General features: G+C 42.2%; 2 protein-coding genes and 1 long non-coding RNA gene across 3 annotated transcripts; 1 reads left to right on the top strand and 2 right to left on the bottom strand.

Annotated features, from left to right (window-relative positions):
• Nucleotides 1-2,274: 2,274 nt before the first annotated feature.
• On the bottom strand, nt 2,275-8,934 carry LOC131475398 (uncharacterized). The gene is made up of 3 exons (XR_009242501.1): nt 8,857-8,934; nt 6,195-6,276; nt 2,275-4,003 (listed from the first exon to the last, which is right to left on the bottom strand). It is a non-coding gene; the product is annotated as an uncharacterized LOC131475398 (long non-coding RNA).
• On the top strand, nt 8,112-12,674 carry LOC131475382 (epithelial membrane protein 2-like). Its single transcript, XM_058653463.1, has 5 exons — nt 8,112-8,248; nt 9,945-10,036; nt 10,652-10,763; nt 11,429-11,569; nt 11,730-12,674. Exons 2-5 carry the CDS (start codon nt 9,959-9,961, stop codon nt 11,888-11,890), a joined length of 492 nt encoding a protein of 163 aa, XP_058509446.1. The 5' UTR covers nt 8,112-8,248; nt 9,945-9,958; the 3' UTR covers nt 11,891-12,674.
• A 989-nt stretch (nt 12,675-13,663) lies between these two features.
• On the bottom strand, nt 13,664-21,198 carry LOC131475366 (germ cell-specific gene 1-like protein). The gene is made up of 6 exons (XM_058653442.1): nt 20,827-21,198; nt 17,050-17,097; nt 16,789-16,953; nt 15,476-15,587; nt 14,159-14,408; nt 13,664-14,070 (listed from the first exon to the last, which is right to left on the bottom strand). Exons 1-6 carry the CDS (start codon nt 21,188-21,190, stop codon nt 13,993-13,995), a joined length of 1,017 nt encoding a protein of 338 aa, XP_058509425.1. The 5' UTR covers nt 21,191-21,198; the 3' UTR covers nt 13,664-13,992.
• Between the last annotated feature and the right edge of the window lie 1,170 nt (nt 21,199-22,368).

Genomic DNA, 22,368 nt, shown 5'->3' with positions numbered 1-22,368 from the left:
GCTTTCTTTGTTAAAATAAGGAATAGTTTGATTGCATACAGACAGTAATGATAACAGTAATAGCTGTAGTAGTGTTATTTTAACACAACAAACATTAGTTTTCAAAGGAGAACGCCACCATAAATGTCATTGAACTCTCTTTAATGACAATAAAGATGAAACTGGGACTAATACATAGAGCACAGAGGTTTTCTGTCCACAAGGGGGCAGCACTGTATTAAGTTACAACTCAGAGATGTGTCTAGCAATCTATATATATACATATATATATATATATATATATATATACAAATAATAATTACTAAGAGGTGATACTGATGGATCCCAGAACTTAACTGCAGTAATTATTTATAGAGGATGTTAAAGATGGAGCTGCTGACAGGGTTCGTGGATGCTGTGAAGGAGGACATGAGGACAGTTGGTGTAACAGAAAAGGACACAGGGGAGAAGACAAGACGGAGGCAGCTGATCTGCTGTGGCGACCCCTAAAAGGCGATGCCAAAAAAAGAAGAAGAACTGTACTTATTTTTGCGTTATGTTTTGATTATATATTTACACATACACTGACTCACATTCATGCGCGGCACTGCCTCTCTCACAGATTTCATGGCACGCCGATGTTTGACCTTTGCCCTTAATCTTCAAGTATTCTCTCTGTGTTTTCAAACTGAATCATCTGTGGGAAGATTCATTTACAACCTCACTCCCGAATAGCTTTGACATTCTTTTCACTGTTTAGTTATTTTTCATACTTCTGCTGAAGTGAAATCTCTCTTGCCAGTGGTCTTCCTAACTGACTGCCATTAAACTTAAAACATTCATTCATCAAGTGCTGGTCTAATAATAAGCAATTAATGCTCTAATCTTTTAATGACATCTACGAATGACTATATATATGATTAGGCAAGAAACACGATCACCATTAGTTTACTGGCAGCTCCAGCAGATGACAATAAGTAAATCTCCCCGAGCAGCTCTGCCAAACTGTAATCTGTCGTCATATTGTAGTCATAATGTTATCAACTGAGGCCAGACGGGTAATTTTCTCACAGTGAGTGACTTATGAGGGTGGTTTTTCTACCTTGTCCTCGAGGTTAGGGGAGTGCAGAGAAATGGGATTAACCACACACACACACACACACACACGCACTGTTTGATTGGTCTGAACAACTACACTTTTTTTTTTTAAAGAGAAATAAAGAGTGTGGGGGTGGGGGTGGGGGTAGGTGGGGGTGTGTGATCAGTTGATGATGGGTGCGGCAGTGGGATGACTCATATTTGGAGTTGCCTAGCTACAAGCCAGGAGTTGTTTTCTTTATACCCCGAGTGTGAGCACAGTGTGCATGTCTGGATTTCATTGAGAGAGAAAGGCATTGTGGGGGCAGCTTAAATGCAGGGGTGGCTCTGAGCAGGAAACAGTAGGAGGAGTAGAAATGTTCCCAAAGAAGACTCACGAATCACGTGAAGAGAAACCAGAGTCAAATGTAGTAATGTCAGCGAGGGAGGGAGGGAGGGAGGGAGGGGGAAAAAAGTGAGATCTACAAAAGACTGCTTAGAGTGAGGAAGTGAGTCAAGAATGAAAACCCATGGCCAGTAACCATGGAAACGGGTTGGCTCGACATAATATGAGGAATTCTTTTTTTTATATTGAATGTAAACGGTGGCTAGGGCTTCACAACTGACTCACACAATACTGCAGCCTCACAAGTGCTGTGGCTCACATTTACTGTACAAGAGTATATGTGACTTTAACTCCTGAAAACTGCTCCTGTCTGTTTTCCTGTCAAAAAGTGGGCACGCGGCCAACAGGACACATGCAAATGCTTTGAGAGAAATTCCCTAAGCTGCATGTTCGGCATATTCTTTGATCTTTTAATTTAATTAAACACACACACACTCACTGCTTGTTTTATAATTATTCTTTGTTATTCAAACTGTGTGTAAAACAACATGTCATAGAAGTTTAATTTACAGTTTACATATGAAATAAAATGTAGGATCATATGCCAGCAGGACACTATTTGAGAACTTTAAAACCTTTAGGATCACCAAACACTGACAATATGTATAGCAACTTCCCAAGAATAAACACAAACAAAAATAAAAGGACCAAGTATAGCACCTGGAGGGACACCCTTTGTGATGTGGGTCATAAGTAAATTTAATTTACGACTGTGAGCAGCAGCACAAAAATAATTACTGAGATGTTACTCATACAGCTGTGACAGAACAACTCGCCACGCTAATAAAGATTAAATGAAATTACACTGAGGTTGCCTTGAAAGAGCTGTAGGGCAGCGGAACGTCACGACATGGACATGCAGTGGGTAGGTATCCTTTCCTGGTAACAACAACAACTGATAATCAAGTCAATCATAAGCACCAGAGAGTATACAGTGGAAATGTTTGAGCTTCTTTCTTCAGTGCCTGCGGCAAAGTGTCACACCCTTTGCAGAATATGTAAATGTGTGTTTGTTCATCTCAACGAAGTGGGACAAAGTGTCACTGCTTTTCAAAATAGTGAGATAATGAGAACGTAGGCATGCGCCATGTGAGCCGGTGCATGTGAGTTCATATGTGTGTCACATGTCCACACAGCGGCTTATCGTCAGAACCAGCCCAGTGACACTGGAAGCAGAGACACGGGTGATGGACAACTTCTCTTATTAGACAACGGCCTGGAGTCAGGTGAGAGTTTAGCACAGAAAACACCGACGATGGCTGCTTTTGTTTGCTCATCATTTCAACACACAATCTGAAGTCTTTGAACTCACTCCGGCCCCCGTGAGAGTACACCCAGGCTGTTTTTGTTGTCGACGTTAAGAAATCCCAGGGCAGGGTGCAACGTTGTGTAAGACAGGGACGGAATGAGCAGAGCGAGACAGGCATCCTCAGACAGAAAGCTTTACTATTGTGTAAAAGCAGCAGCAGCTCGGCTGCGGTCAGGCTCACTCCTCTGGCATGCAGGCACCGCTCTGCAGGCTTATAGTTTCACACAGTCATGTTGAAATACCCCCTCACTGAGGCTTCTCATAAACACCTTAATTAGGAAATTACTCAAGCAAAAATAGCAACCTTTCCTGCTGCATAAGCCCTGTTTGTCTATTTACGTCAAATTTATATTCCTGACATTTTGCTGATGCTCGTCTTCACAGCTACTGAACATGTGTCAAAGAGATTAATGACGATATTGATATTGCCAATTTAAACATCCAGTCATTACGGACGGGAGAGTTATTGGCATGTTAACTATGATGGGGTCATGTTTGGGGAACTATTTGGAAAAGTTACTTGAACAGGCTGCATAACTCAGTGCGTGTGTGTGTGTGTGTGTGTGTTGCTGATTCAGCTGTGCAACTGTGCAACTGGAACAAAGTGAACCACCCTGAACTGGCACAACCGGAGAGAGCATTTTATTTATTAAACATGATTAATATTAGAGCATAAAACCCCATGGCATTTTAGACAATGTCACAACTGTTCCAAGTGATCCTTTATGACTGGTTTTTCCAGTAGTGATCAGCGATGGCAGCAGGACAAAGATCTGATTGTTGAGCGAGCCTCCCTATTGGTCTTCTTCAGCGGTTGTACAAACATGTGATTTGTAGACTTGGGTTTGGATTCAAAAAACATGTCGTAGCTGTTGCCACGCCCCCCCCTGCATATGGCGGTAAGACAGGGCCGTGGCCAAACACCCACTGAGTTTTTACTCAACGATAGCTGACTAATGAATGACTCATGTTGTTTCCTCTCCTGAAAATAAAATCTGGACTGGGGCATAACTTTTGCAGCACAAGCATGCACTTATGCACTTTAGTGGCTTCATTCTGCAAAAGTCATGCTGTGGAAGGAGTGCCGTATAACCCTGAATGCTGTAGTACAAACCCTGGCTTAGCTCACCTGCCAGGTGGGGAAAGATGACACGCCCCGGAGTAGAATCAGGTCCATCCACATTCTCCGTTCTCACGTCTTTATTTTTCTCACTAAAAATAATAACGCCGAGCTGTGTGAGACGGTGAAAGATTTCTCGGTTAGAGATCACAATCAGAAATCAGAAATTCTTTATTGTCATTGTTTTTTAGGACAATGAAACACGTAAAGGCAATATAAAGGTGAGGGTGAGGGGGTTATTGCACATCAGTTCAGTCATGAAGCTGTTCTTCAGTCGGTTGGTTCTGGTTTTGATTGTTCTGTGTCTTTTCCCCCAGAGGGCAGGGGGGAGAACAGGTGATGGTTCTTAATAATACTGCTGGCTTTCCTTAGATAATCATATTCCAAACCTGATCTTTTTTCTTTTTTTTGTTGTTCAGAATTACAATGGACACACATTCTTTCCCATGGGGATGTGGGTGTAACACGAAGGAGTTAAGACGTACGATCAAGGTGTGGCGTTTGAAAATGAATGGATGAACATTATGTCAGCGCTTCTCAGCGCTACAGATACAGGCGGTGTATTTAGTCTGGCTGCTATGGAGCTCGATAGTGTGTAAACCAGAAGTTTTTTTTTTTTTTACCATAGCACAGGCATCACTCAGCTCAACACTGGCTGTTTAGCATTCCAGCTGTCTCTGAGTCCATCTGTCAACATGTGTTATTTACCATGAGAACGGTATTTAAAATACACAGTATTGTTCTCAGCTTTCATCAGAGAAGTCGGGCCTTGGCCTTGGTTTTCATTCTTAGGAGAGATGTGAGACGATAGCTTTGGTCTGCGTATGTGTTTACATGTGAGTAACCTAACCTCATGAATGTGGCCTGGCTGTAAACACGGGCAGGTTGTGTGGCCTCTGTACTGGCAGGTTCATCACTGGTGAACCCTGTTATTATCCTGCTGGCTCACACCTGAGGCTGAGGCTGAGGCTGAGGCCCCGGCTCACATGATACTGACCAGGTAAACCTGCGCAGCCTTTGACTCACACTTGTGTTGGTGTATCAGTGGCATAACAAGTGACCTCAGGTCTCCAAGTCAGCACTTGTGTCTGCCTTCAGTGATGCACACTCATCTGCTGCTCGTTATTCTACTTCCTCTTTGTCTCGATGCTTTTTCTGTGAGGCTCCGACTTCCTCTTTCTGTTTCCTAGAGACTCATTCAAACTTCACAATGTCGGGCACATCAAAGACTGGGTTTTAAACGTTTTAAATTCAGGAACGGGATATTCCGAATCTGAAAGTTGTGCCCACATTTGAAACGTATTCTCTCTTCTTCACATTTGTTAGCTATAGACATTTTGTCCGACCTTTAAAACAGTATCAGCTCATTCATATCAGTTTTGGAGGTTAAGTTTTTAGTCTTTTTGTTTGTGGGCAGCAACATTTTAAAAAGTAAAGGAAATTCAGATGAAAATGTCTGGTGATGTGAAGCAAATGGTTAGATTTTGGTGGTGATTTGGATTCAGGAATTGAAAGTGTATGTATATGTATATTATTTCATTAATTATTGTCAATTATTGCTATTATTGTTATTATGTGTTCTTCATTTCTTTCTTTCTTTCTCTTTATTTTGTAGTTATTGTTTTCATAGTTAGTCTTTCAAGACTATTTCTACTGTTTTTGTTCTTTATTTCTTATGTGAGCAATATTAGTATTGATGTCATTTAAACGTGGCATGTGTTTTCTTTTTTTTTGCTTTGTCTTATTGTACGAACAAGAAGGAAACAATTAAAAAATATCATTTAAAAAGAAGAAGAAGAAAAAAACAATGGTTACCATGGCGAGATAGGAGAGTGTTTGTTGATGTCTCTGTTGATGTTTGCATGTGGCTTTGTATTGCTAGAATAGCAGTAGTATTTTAAAAAAAAAATTGTGCTTCCCTCCCTCAGTTGTAAGAAATCCAATTTTGCCCTAGGCTTCGAAGCTTGAGACAGCAAGACTCTCGCGGGGCAGCGAGCGCAGTGAATTCTGGGAGTTGTTGTCGTTCATCTACAGGAGCCAAAATAACATTTTTCGGACTTTCTCGGCCACATTCATCTTCCCAATGGTGAAATATTCCTTAAGTTTAATTTGTTTACAGTAAACAGAATAAAATGTTTGACATCATCATTGTTTGGCTTCATTTTTTCACATATTTATATGTTTTTTTCACCTGTCAACATGTTTTAAACTGACAATTCAGATTAGATTACACTTTAGATTATTCTTACTAATTTGATAGTTTAAAGTTTAAACGTTTAAAGATGAAATATGTTGGACCTTACATGTAACGTGAAGCAGGAGATCATGACATCCTTCAGTCAGTGTGGATGTTTCTGGTTGCATGTCAGTCAGGTCATGGTCAGACTGAAAGAAACACACACACACACACACACACATCATCCCAGCTGTTGAGATTTACTTCTATATTTTCTTTATCAACTTTGAAATGAGGACATTTCATTTAAAGAGAGGGAAGAATGTAAGATACACCTACACGGGCTATAACTGAGCTTGTGTGTGTTTTCAGTCATTAGAAATAAACTGGCACTTCCTCTGCACTTTTTGTTTTTGCTCGACTACCGACATAATCTTACATTAATCTTACATTACCTCATCCTTCAGCTGTTTCAGTAATTTGGCCATTTGAATAGTTCATGATGTTTTCTTTCCTTTTCAATCCTCGTTGATCACACGAGTTGTTATTTAAAGCTGCAGTGCGTAATCTTTGTTGTCGCTGCGTCCCTCATTTGGAAACAGGCTCTATCCAGCAATACTATCAGACCTGACAGAGGGAGCATTTGTGTGTATACACCAGCAGTGCAACAATCATTTATCCCGTCAAACTTAACACAAACGCAGTAGAATTCCCTCCTGAAACTTCTCGTGGGCTCTTCCTCTGTGTTTTCAGTCATACTCCAACCGACTGTATTTGCAGCTGCCTCACTTTACTCGCGCAATGTTACTGTTGCCCCCATCTGTCTTGATATGAAATAAAACACTTCCTGTGTGCAGCGAGAGATCCAAACACCACTACACTGACAAACTGAGTCATGGACTCATTTCACAATAGATTACAATAGATTACAGATTAAGCTCCCGTCACACTGTGGGTAAAATAGCCGTGTTTAAACGACCGTGTCGACATAAGAAACTTTTCTGTGGCCTCATTCTCTGAAGACAGATTATTAAAAACTCTCTTCCTCTGACACAGTGTCTCACAATTCAGCGCAGTCATAATCAGGGAGCTCAAGGACAATCAAGCAAATATCGGTGCGTGGTTATTATGCCGTTTTAACGACGTGATATTGGTGGATGAAGTTTAATGGGCCGCAAAAACCCAGTCTAAACACATGCAAGCGATCTGCTCAGATAGCAGATTCCTTTGACTCACTGGAGCCTTTAGGATCATGTCAACCGCACCAGGCAATGAAACAATGACGGTGAGAAATAATCACTGAACTCACAGCACCATGAAATGTCTCCAACACACACACACACACACACACACACACACACCCCCCCGACAAAACCTGCCAAATTCCTTTCTCTCTACCTTTGGGTCTCTTTCCATCTTCCATTCCCTCCCTTTTCTCCCCTCCTTCCCTCTCTCACTCATGCTATGACTTGTACTCATTTGCCCCCCCCCCCCCTCCTTTTCCCTCGCCACCATAACATTCCTTCATCCGGTCTCTGTAACAAAAGCGGGAAAAGACCGAGGGCGGTGAGGAGGAAGAAACCGTGCACTGCTGCTGGTGTGTACCCACGTTTGACCTGCTTGTTTCTACTGTGAACACATACATCAACAGCAACGCTGTGATTGTGATCGGGCCAGGCTGAGGTCTGTCTCCATGGCAGCGTGTGTAGGGCGACTGTCAATGAGGTCCAGTGTTGTGGGAGTTTCCCTCCTCAAACACCAGTCAGTGAGTCATCAGCTACTCTCCCAGTCCCGCAGAGACTCGCCATCATCAGCTGAGTGACAAAGATGTGAGACACTAAAACACACAAGGGGAAAACCTCTCCCCCTTTGCCCACAGGAGCTGTTGAAATCGTGGCCACTGCGCACAAAATGTGTAAAGTAAACATAAAGAATGAGAGGGTGGGACTGGGAGAGAAGGGGAAAGGAGGAGGGAGGAGAAACGGAGAGGCAGATATGGAGACAGTCAGATGACGAGAACAGGCCCGTGTGAGAGGTTTGTCTGGGGTGTGGACTTAAAAAGAGGGCAGGGTAAAAGTGGGTGGACTGGTTGTTTCTAGAGTTTGTGCATTTAGACTCTTGTATCATAGAGAGACGGGGGAATTACACTTGAAGAGACAGACAGACAGACGACAGGCAACAGTAAGTCAAAGACTCTTTTTCTTCTACTTTATTTCTCTTTGTTGGCAACTTTAAATAAGTTAGAAAAGGAGTTTTTCCTGCACTTTTGCGTCCTTTTGTGTATGAGTGAAGCAAATGATAAGAGCAGTAAAGGCAGATGTGTGTGTTTTTGGGTGTAACAGTGTCACATACTTGTTCAGCTTGTCAGATAAACTTATGCTACGTAATTACAATGACTGATGAGATGATGCTGATCAGACTCTGGAGCAGTTTGTGTACTGAGGTGAGAAAAAGGCCTGGCTCTGCTTTTTTTCCCCCTCCGTCTTTTTTTTACTTCTTTTTTTAACTTTACTTGTTTGTGTCTTTGGCCACGTGTTGTCTATTATGCGTCATGGAAATACGCCGCATCCAGGCCAGATTTAAAAGACCAATAATATTCCAGCGGCAGACACGTCTTGACATTTTGGAAGACATTTGATCCAGGCCCTTCCACGAGTGTGTTTCAAATGAAAGCATTCGTGTGTTATGTTTGTTCCCATCCAGAGGTTGTTGGTTAAAAGAAAAGTGGGCAAACGGCTTTTTCGAACACTTCAGGGCAAAACGTTTAAGCTGAGAAAATATTTACAAACCTGCTCTGTAGCAGTCTGAGGCAGAGGGAAAGGAGGTTGAGTTTTGGGTCAGGTAGGATCACATGTGTAGCAGCAGCATGCCCTCGGCCCTGCGTGTCTGTGTGTGAGTGCGGTTGTGCGTGAGAGGGAGCTGGCTAGCGTGTGTGTGTGTGTGTGTGTGTGTGTGTGTGTGTGTGTGGACCCAGCCCTTGACCACTCCTTTACCATGGAGAGAAGCAGCACATTCCAGATGTTCCTCTTCCTCAGTTCACACCCAGCGCAGCCTCAACACTCTGTACCGCCGCACACACTTCATTTAGAAACACAAAACTCAGACACACTTTAGTGCCTCGCCTGTGAGTGTGTTACTAACTCACATCTCCAGGGTCAGAGTTCCACTTGTACTGACGATTGACTGATTGTAGTCATCGTTTATTTGAAGGAAACTGCCCAGTGGAGAGAGTTCTGGGCCACGGCGGTGAACCCGTGAGACAAGAGAAGCAGGTATTCACTGCAGTTAAGGAGTGGCGGGTTTCTTGGAGGCACAAGACAAGCCCAAACTCATCTGCCTGCCGTGAACAAAACACTCTCTCCCTCTCAGCTCTGTCGTATCTCCTCGCGTATAAACTGATCACATTCACAGCTCAGTCTCCTCAAACACAAACACACTCACTCACACACACACACACAGCGACGCCTCTGTGTTTGTCTTACGAATGTTCTATTTGCAGACTCTTCACTGGGGCAGCAGTTAACAGCAACTCGGAGTAATTAGAAGTTGAGAAGCCACACCCTGAGTGGGAGCCAGGTTTTGGCCACGTTTTGAGTGTGTTTATGAAGATTTGTGTGCATGCGTACGCGCATGTATGTGCGCGCTGGAGGCAGTCATTAATGACTCCCTGTACAAAACCAAGCAGGAAGTGTGGAGTCTTTGTTTTAGGCCTTGTTTTTATTTTAGTTCCCATCTATTCACTGTGTGTGAATGTGTGTGTGTGTGTGTTTAAGGGTTGAATATGTGGCTTAGTTCCTCAGTCATATTCATACGGCATTGAAAAGTGTGGAAAGTGGTGTAACAAGTTTTCTCTCCCTCCCTCCCTCCCTCCCCGCAGCATCGATCGTCATCATGCTGATTCTCCTCGCTGCCATCTTTGCGCTCCACATCATTGGCATCATCCTCCTCCTGGTGGCGACTATCGACAATGTAAGCTGCACTTTCATGGCCACAGATGCACACACACACACACACACACACACACACACACACATCCACAATCAAGACAGTAAAGCTGCAGTTGCCTCAGGCAAAAACCTCCTGACTGTTAAAATGACAGCGAGGAGGAGGAAGTGGTGTTGCGACTGCTCACCTGTCTTTCATCAGAGACTCCATTGCTCCTCCGTCAGTGCTCCTCTGTTCTTCTCAGGGCCACATGTTTGACATTATTGTGTGACAGATGGACCTGCCAGCACCACTGAGTGCAGCTCTGTGTAAAATGCAGGCAAAGTGTCAGTCTGACATGTGAGTGTGTGGCGTGTGCTACACTCACATTTGAAATATGTGACATTCTTGCGTGCACTTTAGTGAGTGCTGCATACCACAGTGAGAGGGGGTGGCAGATGACTGTCCTCTGTTTGCCTGCGGTGCTCATCCACGGTCATGTCAGAGGAGACAGTGTGGAGACACACACACACACACACACACACTCTGATGCTGATCCTCTGTTTTCCTTGAGCATAAGAGATTGTTTTTCCCACCATATTCACACGGTTATACAGTTGGAACATGACTTGATAATCAAAGGTTTGCCCTTCTCCTCAGGCCTGGTGGGTGACTGAAACTGTCTCCACTGACGTGTGGGCTCGGTGGATACTGCAACCCAACGGAGTGTGGAACTACACTGATCTCCCCTCAGGCTCTCATTACCCTCAAGGTAAGGCCTTTAACATCAACAACAGCCAGAACATTTCATGAATTCTGGAGGAATTCTGGAGAATTTTAGGATTCCTTCTTCACTTTTACGCGGCTTAAGACGGTAAAAACAAATATTTGCAGCGGCTGTTTATTTAAGATTAAGAGCTCAAATCCCCTCAAGGCAAATCTGCCTCTTCAGGTGCAGCGTGGGTGTGGTTCAATCAGATTTGACAGCGCAGAATAACAAAGCACCAGATGTCTCTGATTCTGATTCAAATGAACTGTAAAGCCTGATTGGTGCACAGGAGTGAGTGACATCACACTGAGTCAGATCAGTTGTCATCAAACAGTAACAGTATGAAAAACAACTTTTTTTTTTTTAGCAAGTTCTGTTTTGTTGTAAGAAGTTTGTAATCATCTCCAAAGTAGGTTGGAAGTGTGTTTATCTCTTCATTATACAACGTTCCAACACCGCCACGCACTCAGCACGTTTTTAAATCCTGAAATGTTTGGAATATTTGAACGGAGCACTCTTGCCTTTCAGAGGTGCAACTGCCCGACTAGATTTTCAGAAAGAATTTAGTGTAAAACCCAAGTGTTTCCTGGGCGTGTCCGTGTGATGTTTGGCCAGGACTGTGTTGCCCTCATGCACACTCATTGTTTTTGCTCTGGCTCCCCCTGCAGATTACCTCCAGGCAGTGCAGGCCAGCTCCATCCTCGCCTGCATCTTCTCCATCATCGGCATCTTTGTGTTTGTGGCTCAGCTCTTCACCCTCGAAAAAGGGCAGAGGTTCACCATCTCTGGAATTTTTCAGTTACTTGCCTGTGAGTGTGTTATTTTGATGTTGTTGTGTGTGTGTGTGTGTGTGTGTGTGTGGAGACACTCTAAATTGACTCCAGCTACAGTGTGCAGCATCCACTGTACTCTTCATAAATCTTCATAAATGTTGATTCCCCCCCCTCTCTCTTTCCCTCCGCGCCGCAGGCTTGAGTATCATGATCGCAGCCTCCATCTACACAGACCGCTTCCACCTGGATGAGAAATTTGGTTGGTACGGTCACTGCTACATCCTGGCGTGGATTTCCTTTGCGCTCACGTTCATCTCCTCCATCACTTACTTTGTGCTACGTAAGAAGACGGCGTGAGAAGGACACTAGAGCTCAGCCCCCGTCCAGCCCAATCGTCTCTGGTCTGGATCCACTCTTTCAGCTAAAATCCCAGTTCATATTCTCGTGTGTGTTGAACGTCAGATTGGAGCTGCGGGTGTAGATTCAGCCTCAGACCTGTCGATCCCCCTCAAATACATGCTCTGCGTTTAATTGTGTCGGCTTTCAAAAGATCAGGATTCCACTGCGTGCGGAGTCGGTAAAAGGGCAAACTCAATCAATCGCTGCTGTATTTGTGTGGAGTTTAGTTTGGCCTGGGGCATCTAAGGATAATAAAGATTATTTTTTTGTAGTTATCTGTCAAAAAAAAAGGCCTAAAGGTTTAAATAAGATATGATAAATTAAGATCTAACGTTGTGTTTGACAAAAAGCAAGACAATATGTGGTCTTTTTTTTGTGATGTACATTTATATATGAATATGAAAGTTGGATAAAACAAATAGGTGTGAGTTATTAACTTTAGTACATTGTTGTTGTTTTTTTTATTATTATTTTTGTTCCCTGCTTTGTTCTGGTTTTATATTATGAGTGTAATTACAACAATCTGTGCCCATTTAAACTTCAAAAGTCCATTTTACATGTCACATATAGATGTGTGTGTGTATTCTAAAGATAAGAGTATGCAAGGACATTGGGATCATGTTTAATTCCTGGTGATTAGGTAAACTGTTTTTTTTTTTATCATTTTAAAACAATGTCAAATGATATACTATATATATACACACTAGGAACTATTACACTAATAAAGTGATATAAAGTGGAACTTTTTTGTTTAGTGTGTCAGAATAAAACACGACCACGCCGCCATTCACAGGTGAATATTTTGATTTGCACTCATAAGCTCATCATTTAACATCCATCGACTAATTAAATATGGATTTCCATACAACTATAAACCAGTGATGATGTACCGTCATATACGCTCAGTCAAACCAGCTCTTTATCCAACCTGGTGTAAAACAGAAAGGCAGCTGCTTTGACATTTAAAGTCTGATATTACATGTAAATATGTTCTCCTTCTTATGATTTATCCCCCCTCCCTTTTTTTTTAATTCTCAGTATGGACAACAATGACTTCTACAATATTAAAACTTGATTTTAAAAAAAGCAACGGTTTGTTTATTTTTCCTTTGCTGAGTCTGGTGATCACATCGAATTCGCATACAGTAAATATAAAGGATTACAAAAGTTTGTCCAATAATGTTTTATATTATATATATATTATAGCGTTTCTATGATCATCTTTGCCCGTTGCTTCTACGGCATGAATGAATATAACAAAGTAGAAACACACATTAGTGGATTCTTTACTCATCATCCTCATTATTAGTATCATTACTTCATTTAAAACCATTTAAAAACAGACTCTAACTTATTTGCTGTAAGATTTTTAAACGTAATATTACATTCACATGTGCAAGACATTAAATTAAAGAAATGGGAAATAATAGATGTACTTTCTAAGTATGTGTGTATGTATGTAAATGTACATGATATAGTGCAATATAGTGGGGCTGAAAATGAGAGCAAAACCATATGTTTTCTAAAGTAATCATCTAGTTATAATTAGAAAATTTGTGAGGGTGACTTTAAACTTTATAATATAGTCATAATTCATTAGAATTGTCAGATATTTTCATGTGAACTGTAGGCTATAGTAAATCTCTTTACCTGGCCATTGCTTTGGAAATAACATTACTCTATTCATGTATTATCTCCTCTGTTGGAATCCCAAGAATTGGCCTTATTACAATTTTTATTACCGAGCTGGAAACTGCATTAGAGCTAAAAATGGTATTACCATAACATTACAAAATGATTAGTGTACTATTACTACATTGTCACTGCACTGACGTCATGTTTGAGCTTATAGGTTGTGTGATCTCTCTATGGAGCACGTATCTCTGCATCTATATTGCATTTCTTCACTGGAACAGAGTGAAAATGAAAACTCGTGACAAGACCGTCACAAACATTGACCTGCCGTGCAGAGCTGGCAGAACCTCGGCATGGATGGCTCGTTCAAAGTGGGCTGTAGTCCTCCTCTGAGTCATATTGGTTCTCCTGGTGTCCCAGAGGCCTCACGTGGACAGAGACGGATGGCGTGGGTGAAGCGGACGGAGAGGGAAGGGACAGGCGGTGGTGCGGGGACGCAGGAGCTGGATGGGAGGGAGGAGGAGGGAAGACATCAGAATCGGGGAGAGGCAGAGAATGTGAGTGTGTGAGCCTCGGAATGGAGCGCGGTACCTTTGCCGGTGGGGGCTCATAGTAGGGAGACAGGTGGGAGATCTGTGGGGGAGACGGGGGACGCACCAGGGTGATGGCTGTGTTTGGGGGGGTGTAGTATGGAGCTGGCGGCAGGAGCCCCACGATGTTAAAGCTGCAGGTGTTGAGGCCGGAGTTACGCCTCGGTCCCACCATCAACACCTTCTTGGTGTAGTTGTTCAGAGTGGAGACGCCGGCGGACATGCAGACGGTGAAGGCCAACCACGCCACACTAAAGACGGAGAGACAGAATTATCCAAACACTTTCTTCTTGTGTTAAAATAACATGTCAATACAAGTATTGGGTCCATTCTGAATTTGACTTAAAGGACTACTTCACCGATTAGCATTTAGCTTTGTATTAGTACTGTAGAATAAGGGTAGTATTTTTGACCATAGACCATAATTGGTTTATGAAACAGCTTTTTTTCCTTTCGTTTTAATAAAAATCCTTATCTGTTCACATCATCATAACATCAATAAATGTGTCTCTTTTTTCACATAGTTACCATTTCAGATATAAAAGATTTCCATGACGATCTATAAGGAGGATCCTCCCTGCTCCATCTTAACAACATGAATGTTGGAGAAACCACTGGAATTTTTTCAATCCGGATTAGGTCAACATTTATTACCCAAGCTGTCAACTTCGTTTATGCTCTCTTTCATTTTTCCGTTTCTTTTGAACCCGTCATCCTTGTCTTGCTTTGTAAACAACAAGTAATTATCAAATAAATATAGAAATAATGAATTTGTCTGGGAAATAAAAAGGGAAAAAAATTCTAACAAATGACATAAAAAAAAGTGTTTCAGAAACAAATTATGGACCCAAGCTTTGAAGCTCCAGTGTGGAACTTCTATCGCCCCCTTGAGGAATTCTGAGTCATTACCAAAACACTGTAGAGGTCAAATCAGAGGTCTCAAATTGGGCCCACCATGTTATATCAAGTTATTTCTGTATGTTTGATTTCTTGTGAACTGTGTATGATTCTATATCAAAACAAATTCTGTGAAATGATGTCACAAATATCATTATTAAGACAACATGACATAATAATGTGATCTATTGTGACCAGACTAGATGCTCTGTGGTCCCCAGGTCATTCGAGTTGGAGAGCCCTGCTCTACATTATGCTTACCAATGAGATCTCGCACCACCTCTGTGCTACTCACTAAAGTCACTAAAGGAATTAGCACATCAAACTGCTGAACGTGTTTTCAGTCATACTTAAACCTGTTTGCAGCAGCCTCAGTTTCCAACTGCTCGGCTCATAAAGAAACTGAGGTCACTAAACTCACTAAAATGCCCAGGAGTAGCCGTAGCTGTGAGGTTTGAAATCTTCCGGTCCCATGGAGACAGTAGTTTGAAACACCTGCATGAACATCATGTGACCCACCATGCCGAGCAGACCTGAGGAGACAGAAGACGTGAACAGTTGGCTTGAATTTGTCAGTTAAGCTGCTAATTTTTGTTGCTTATGTCGTAGAGCTGAAACGACTACTCCATTATTAATCGATCACTAAATGAATCGTCAACTATTTTGATAGTTGATGAATCGGTTTGAAACTTTTCTCATGATTAAAACGAGATTTATGATTGTTTTGATCAGCTCCTTAAATGTGAATATTCTCTGGTTTCTTTGCTCCATATAACAAAGAAATCATTTGAGGACAAAACAAGACATTTGAGAACATCATCATTTCCAGGTTTGACAAACACTGATCAACATTTTCTGAACCAAACGATTACTCGAATAACCGAGAAAATATTCGACAGATTAATCGATTATGAAAAGAATCGTTAGTTTTAACTCTAGTCAGAAAACATGAACAGAAAAGATGTAACATTATTTATATGTATGCTGTGTCCATCTGAAAACAGCATGTCAAGCAATACTATCAGACCCGACGGAGGGAGCGTTTGTGTGGAGCAAGTAGCTTTTATCTCATGCAACCGTTCAATGACATAAAAAACCAGAACCACTCTGTGGTCAGCCTCACTTTACTTATGCATACCTCTGTCGGCCTTGATATAGAATCAATCGTTTGCATGCATAGCTATGCATAACTCATTTCTATGAAACCATGTGTCAGATCCTTGCACAAACAAGAGCAACGTGGCTTTAATGTGCATCCACTGTGGCATGCGTGCTTTTCTGGGCGCGTCCACGTCACATCAAGATGAAAATATCTCAATATTTCGGCACGACTTTTGATGCTTGGACCAAAGAAGTAGATGAAACTGTTATTTGTTGACTCTGAACCTCCACACACACACACACACACACACACACACACACACACGGGTCAGCATATTTCTTTTCCGAGTTTATTGTGCTGAGGCTGGTCATCTCAGTCGCTTATAAGTTTTTGGTTGCTTAGTAATAACGGATGTGACAGGAGTGTGAGCCTCAAGCACTTCAGTAAAAAAACACCTCTGTGTTCTCCATGCATTTTTGGACGCTGCATGTTCACTGTCCTTCATGTGTGAACTCATCTGACAATGGTTTGACCATTACAGAGATTTGTTTACATTTAAAAGTTAGGCACTAACAGTTTTCATTTATTCAAATGTCTAACTAACTATCTAAGTTAAAAAAATAAAAAAGTACCTCCCAGGACCGTGAAGACGGCCGCGAAGGCGTTGAGGAGCTGACCCCAGCGCTGTGTGGAGGGAAACCAGGCCCTGATGCACAACTGCACAGACAGCAGCGTGCAGCTGATTAGCAGCAGACCAACATACATGAGCTCCAAGGACAGCGACAGCCACATCATCGCTGCGGAGGGAGGAGAAGAAGGCAAGACAAGATGATGAAGATATGGAAGAACTAAGTGCCCACAGAAGTGCAGGAGCCAGTCATTAATCCATTTACCTTTTTCAGATCCAGGAGTCAAAGTGTAAAACCCTCGACACTTCTCCTCTGGAAATCAAGAGACAAATGTCAAGGTAGAATAACCTTGTTTGACAATACAGCAGCCTTACATGAAGGACTGAATGTGGAACGCCCAGGGTGAAGACCTCAGCTGGCGATAAGTAAGAGATTGCAGTGATATTTAAATGTACTTAATGTAGAGATGGCGAGTCAGCATCATCAGAAATAACCAATGCAAAAACCAAACGTCTGAATAACAGCCTCGATGAACCTGATGGGAGATTATAAAATATGTCTGTTGAGCTCTACAGAAAAAACCCTTCACACATTTTAAGTTCACTCATTACTTTCCAAATGTAGGGTTTTTTGTTTTCACGACAACATTTTTTTTTTATTTTTTTACCCCTAAGAGAAAGCCGACTGCAGCAGCAGAAAAACAAAAAAAGCCTCTTAAGCTTCTGTGTGGCTTGTTTACCAGTGTGTTTACATGACAGCTGCAATAATCACAGCATCCTATTTGGCTCTCAATTACAGAGGCTCAACAAGCTGCGACTTAGGGAAACCGGATGAAGAGAAACAAAGCACAAGCAGACGAAGACAAGGGAAGAGAAAATACTTTCAAATTATAACCGGTTTACATTAACATTCAAATGCTTTTTTTCTAGGTGAAATCACATGTTGGAGGACTGAGAGTGGACCAAAACGAGAAAATAAACAACAAGCCCAATAGTTTTTGGGTTGTAACTACACCTGTCACCAACAAGTAGATCCATTGTTACAGTTTAATTATTACATGGTTAAAAACTTGATTCTGATTGGAAAATTACAACATCCAATCCAACTTTATTTATAAAGCACTTTAAGAAACAACAACGGCTGAAATAAAACTATTAAAAAAAAGATAAACACCAACGTCTCATACTGGAAAGCCAAAGAGTAAAAATGGGTTTTAAGATGTGTTTTAAAAGTGGCCAGTGAAGGGGCGTGTCTAACATGCTGTGGAAGATTGTTCCACAATCTCGGCGCAGCGACCGAAAAAGCTCTGTCCACTATGAGCCTCCGTTTAGATTTTGGTATCTGCAGGAGCAGGATGAAGGGTAAGGATGAAGCAGCTCAGGATTTAAAAACAAATAAAAACAGAAGTTTGAAATGAACTCTAAACTGCACAGGCAGCCAGTGGACGGTCCAATTTAAAATCACTGTCGATTTTAAAACCCAGATCTTAAACATCTGACAGTCTGTTATCTCTGTATAAAAGACTGTTGCTGAGCTCGTACTGCAAACACACATAAATCCACTGAAAGGGTTACTGTTAATCTGTCACTGTGAGCAGAAACCACAAGGACTACTAAACAAACATACCTTTAAGATACTCTGCTCAAATGCTTGATGGATGTTAATGTTATTTTGCTGTCAAAGAACGATACAATTGTTCACGAGGACAGTTTCTGATGAGTGGTTTAAGTATTCCCTCCATCCCTGAAATGTTTTTTAATGAGTAAAGACGAGGAGAGAATGGACGACAGAGAAGAAGCACATGCTTCTGAAAAGCACACAGACCTGAAGGACAGTGCAGTAGGTTGCTATGGAAGCAGTTCCAAGCCCATACAACCTGACACACTGCTTCAGTTAGTAGAGGCACTATTAATATATTTTTTAATCAAGGTTTTGCACTAAACTCAACTAAGCTTTTCTTTTGTAAGTTGTCATATAATAAGCGAGATAATGTGCAGCGAGCCAGTCATTGAGTTAAGGATGCATACTATGATTCAACATTAGTGAAAAACAAATGATCCACTATAAAATACAATCTCTTAGCAACTACACAAGGTTGGTCCATGTAAGTAACTCACGAAAAGTACATTTTGTCTGAACTTCAGTATCATTTTAGAGTCAATCCTTAAAATCAGCAGCAAATCAGCTGCATATGAGACAGTGAAACCCCAGCTGATGTTTGTGAATCCTATTAACCTTTCTCTCTCTCTGGGTTCCTAATCCATAATTGAGTCCTGCTGTTGAAGTCTAAATCTCAGCGAGCTGTACACACACTGATAATAATCCTCTTTGGACTGAGCGTACACACAAACACACACGTCTATGAGCGCAATTCATATTAACAATTTGCATTTCCTCCCCTCTGGTGACCTATTTCATTGTCCGCCACACGAGTGCCACCGTTGTGTTGATCTCATCTCACCTTGGGTTCACCCTTCAACACACGCACAGTCATCAAACCCTGAACGTATTATTCAGTTTGTCCTGCACCAGTGCAGTTACGTCACCGCTTCTGTTCTAAATGAGTCAGAAAAAAAAACAACAACAACACTGTAGGCCTCAGTGATAATGTTCGAGTGGTTACTCAGTAAGCCGGTAAAAACCCATTAAACGCATTCCTGCTGGTAAAAAACATGTGGTTATCACTTCAGGTATTTGTCCACTTGTGTCACGTTTTGTCCCAAAGGTCCAGTGTGTAGGAATTAAAGACGTCTAGTGGTGAGACTGTAAAGGCCCAGGGTCCTGTAGTATCTCACTTCACCATTGGGTGGCGGTACAAATCTGGACACAGGGAATAGGACGCGTTCCTACCAAAGAAGCAGAGAAATAGTTTTTCTGCTTGTTGAGCGGGGCTTAATACTACACCAGATGTTGGGGCGGAAGTTCAGTTTAATGCAGTTCGCGGCTCCAAAATCTGGACAGCCTGCGAGTAGATGACGCAATTTGTGCCATGCGCACAGTGCGCATGCGGACCCAACACACGCTGTGCGTGGAAGTATACCAGAACCTTAACAAACAGAGGCCTTTACATACAAGAAAATATGTCGCTCGTCTTAATTTAGTTGTCCACTACTGAAGCTATAGACCCTTTTGAGAGCTACATCACAGAAATGTGGGCGCAGTTTGTGGTCAGAAAACACTCCTACCATTAACTTGTGAAAATACAACCAGCATTGGTGTCAAGTTCTTCAGAATCCCTACACGATCTCATCCCAAATAGACATCGTCTGTGACTCCAAGCATTAAAAAGAGAAGACTGTGCTGATGCTACTGCAGTCAAAGAGGCTCGTGTTAGTAGCGCTCACTTCATTTCATGTAAGTTATCATTTATCAGCTCTTTCTGTTAGATTATGATGAAAAGCTTGGATTTCACAGAAATGTGTATATGAACCCTATGCTGCCTAAAGTTATGTTGTGGTCTTGGACGTAGCTAGCTTGTAGTTAGCTGCCGGCTGGCTAGCGCGTTGACAAGTAAACATGGTGTGCTAAAAACGTTCCTTTCTCGCGTGGACGTGCTAGCTTTATCTATAAGGTAAGAATCACTGGATATCTAGCCACTTGCTAATATCATCTACGCAATCTTTGGAAGCTGGGTCAGGCAGAATATTTCAGTTGGCTAGTACTCATTTATTAAGGTATTGTTCGTGGTCCTTAATCGGCAACGAAAGAACATATTCAGAAAGATTCGGTGGAGGATCGTGGACATTCATGCTCTTCGCTTACCTGTTGGGACGTTTTCTGACCCCAAACTGCGTGGGCATTCTCGCTAGGCCTGGGATGTTTGTATGGTACCACAAGATGGCTGCCTCCAAACAGCAAAGTCCTTTATATATAAATATAAAGTCTTATCTAAGGTTGTCAAAACCAAACAATTTTTAATTCAAACCAATTATACACAGTATATTCAATCCCTGTCAATGCACCGTGCTAGATGTTACACACTGGACCTTTAAGATTCACAATGTGTCTAAGGATTCTACACATTTTCCTCTCATCTCTCACCCCACGTGTCCGTGTAGATGTTTTCCTCACAGGTGACAAAGAGGCCAGTGTGAAACGTCGGGAAGACAAAGCGGTCGTCGCCCGTCTCCCAGGAGAACATGATGCTGGAGGAGTTGGAGATGCCGGGAACGGGGATGCAGTTGCTGTGCTTGGTGGGCGAACACAGAGGCTTGGGCACCTTTTGTTTGCCCACACACCAGTGGGGGGACATGAGGGCCAAGCCGCCCAGGAAGAGGGACCCGACCGTCTGGATGAAAGAGAGGCGAGGGGACCGCATCTGCTGCAGGAACGCCATCACACGGGGAGTTGAAAAGGAAAGGAGCTCGGGCTGGTGGAGGAGAAGGAGACACAGGAGAAGACACATGAAGGGCAACTTAACACTGTGTTATAATACTGGTGTATAAACATTACACCAGTGTTTCTCACCCCTGCCCTGCTTGTTTTAGATGTTTCCCCTGCTCCAACACACCTGATTCAAATGTCCAGCTCATCAACAAGCTCTGCAGAAGCCTGATAACGAGCCATTTATTTCAATCAGGTGGGTTGGAGCAGAGAAACCTCCTTCCGCCGAAGGTCCTGAGGGGCTACCATGGTGACCCTCTATTTTCAATACTAAACTGTGAAGATCTGCACCTGGATCAACACATAACATTACTTTCATAAGCACCTGAAAAGCACCTGAAAAGAATGCTTAACAGTTTAGTTACACTTCACGGCACAAAAGTAATGTGACTTTGTTTCTGTATAATAACTGCAACAAAATCAGTTAAGGTTACGTACTGCGGCTTTAAGTATCCAACGTGCCCTGTATTAAATGTCAGGAGGATGAGTAACTCTAATTTTGCCTTGTTAATCAACTTGACTTTGGCTACACCTACACTCTCTGATGTCACTAAAAATACCACCAGCTTGTTATTAGTTTCCAAGGAGAAGCGGCTCTGCCCAATCGGCCGAGATGATTAGTGAGACGTTTGAAAGAGAAATTGCAGAGGAGCCAGCGGTTTTATGTGAATAATCACATTTACAGAACAAAAAGGCAGTGACAGAGAAGCAGCACGCTGGTGTTAATTGGGGGAGAAAGACAGGCAGACAAATAAGAGGAGCAGGTTTTCTGGAGATTCTTAAACTACTGCCTCTGAGCACTTGAATTTGAATGAATGGATAAATAAAATAATAATAATAATAATAATAATAATAAAAAATCACTCACCCCCTCAGCTTCTTACTTCTCACTCTGTTCTCTCATCAAGCGAGTGAGATGAAGATGAAAGAAACATGCGACCCCTGCACCTCTACGGTCTGTGTCTGCTCTCACGCTTCATCACAGACTGACGGAGGATTTGGGCCGGTGTGATTGTCAGTCGTCATGATCCAACCCCTGCGGTCAAACACAAGTGTGAGCATGATGCTCACACACACACACACACACACACACACACACACTCCTCCTTAATCCAATCCGTATAAATCCAAAACAGATAAATCTGTTCCATCTGTTTTCATTTCCATTCCTACACTTATTTTTGGTATCGTTTCCAAACG

Source organism: Solea solea, chromosome 16 (genome assembly GCF_958295425.1).
Source record: "Solea solea chromosome 16, fSolSol10.1, whole genome shotgun sequence".
NCBI lineage: Eukaryota > Metazoa > Chordata > Actinopteri > Pleuronectiformes > Soleidae > Solea > Solea solea.
The sequence above is the reverse complement of the archived record's forward strand: the minus strand, read 5'-3'. Positions and strand labels throughout refer to the sequence as shown.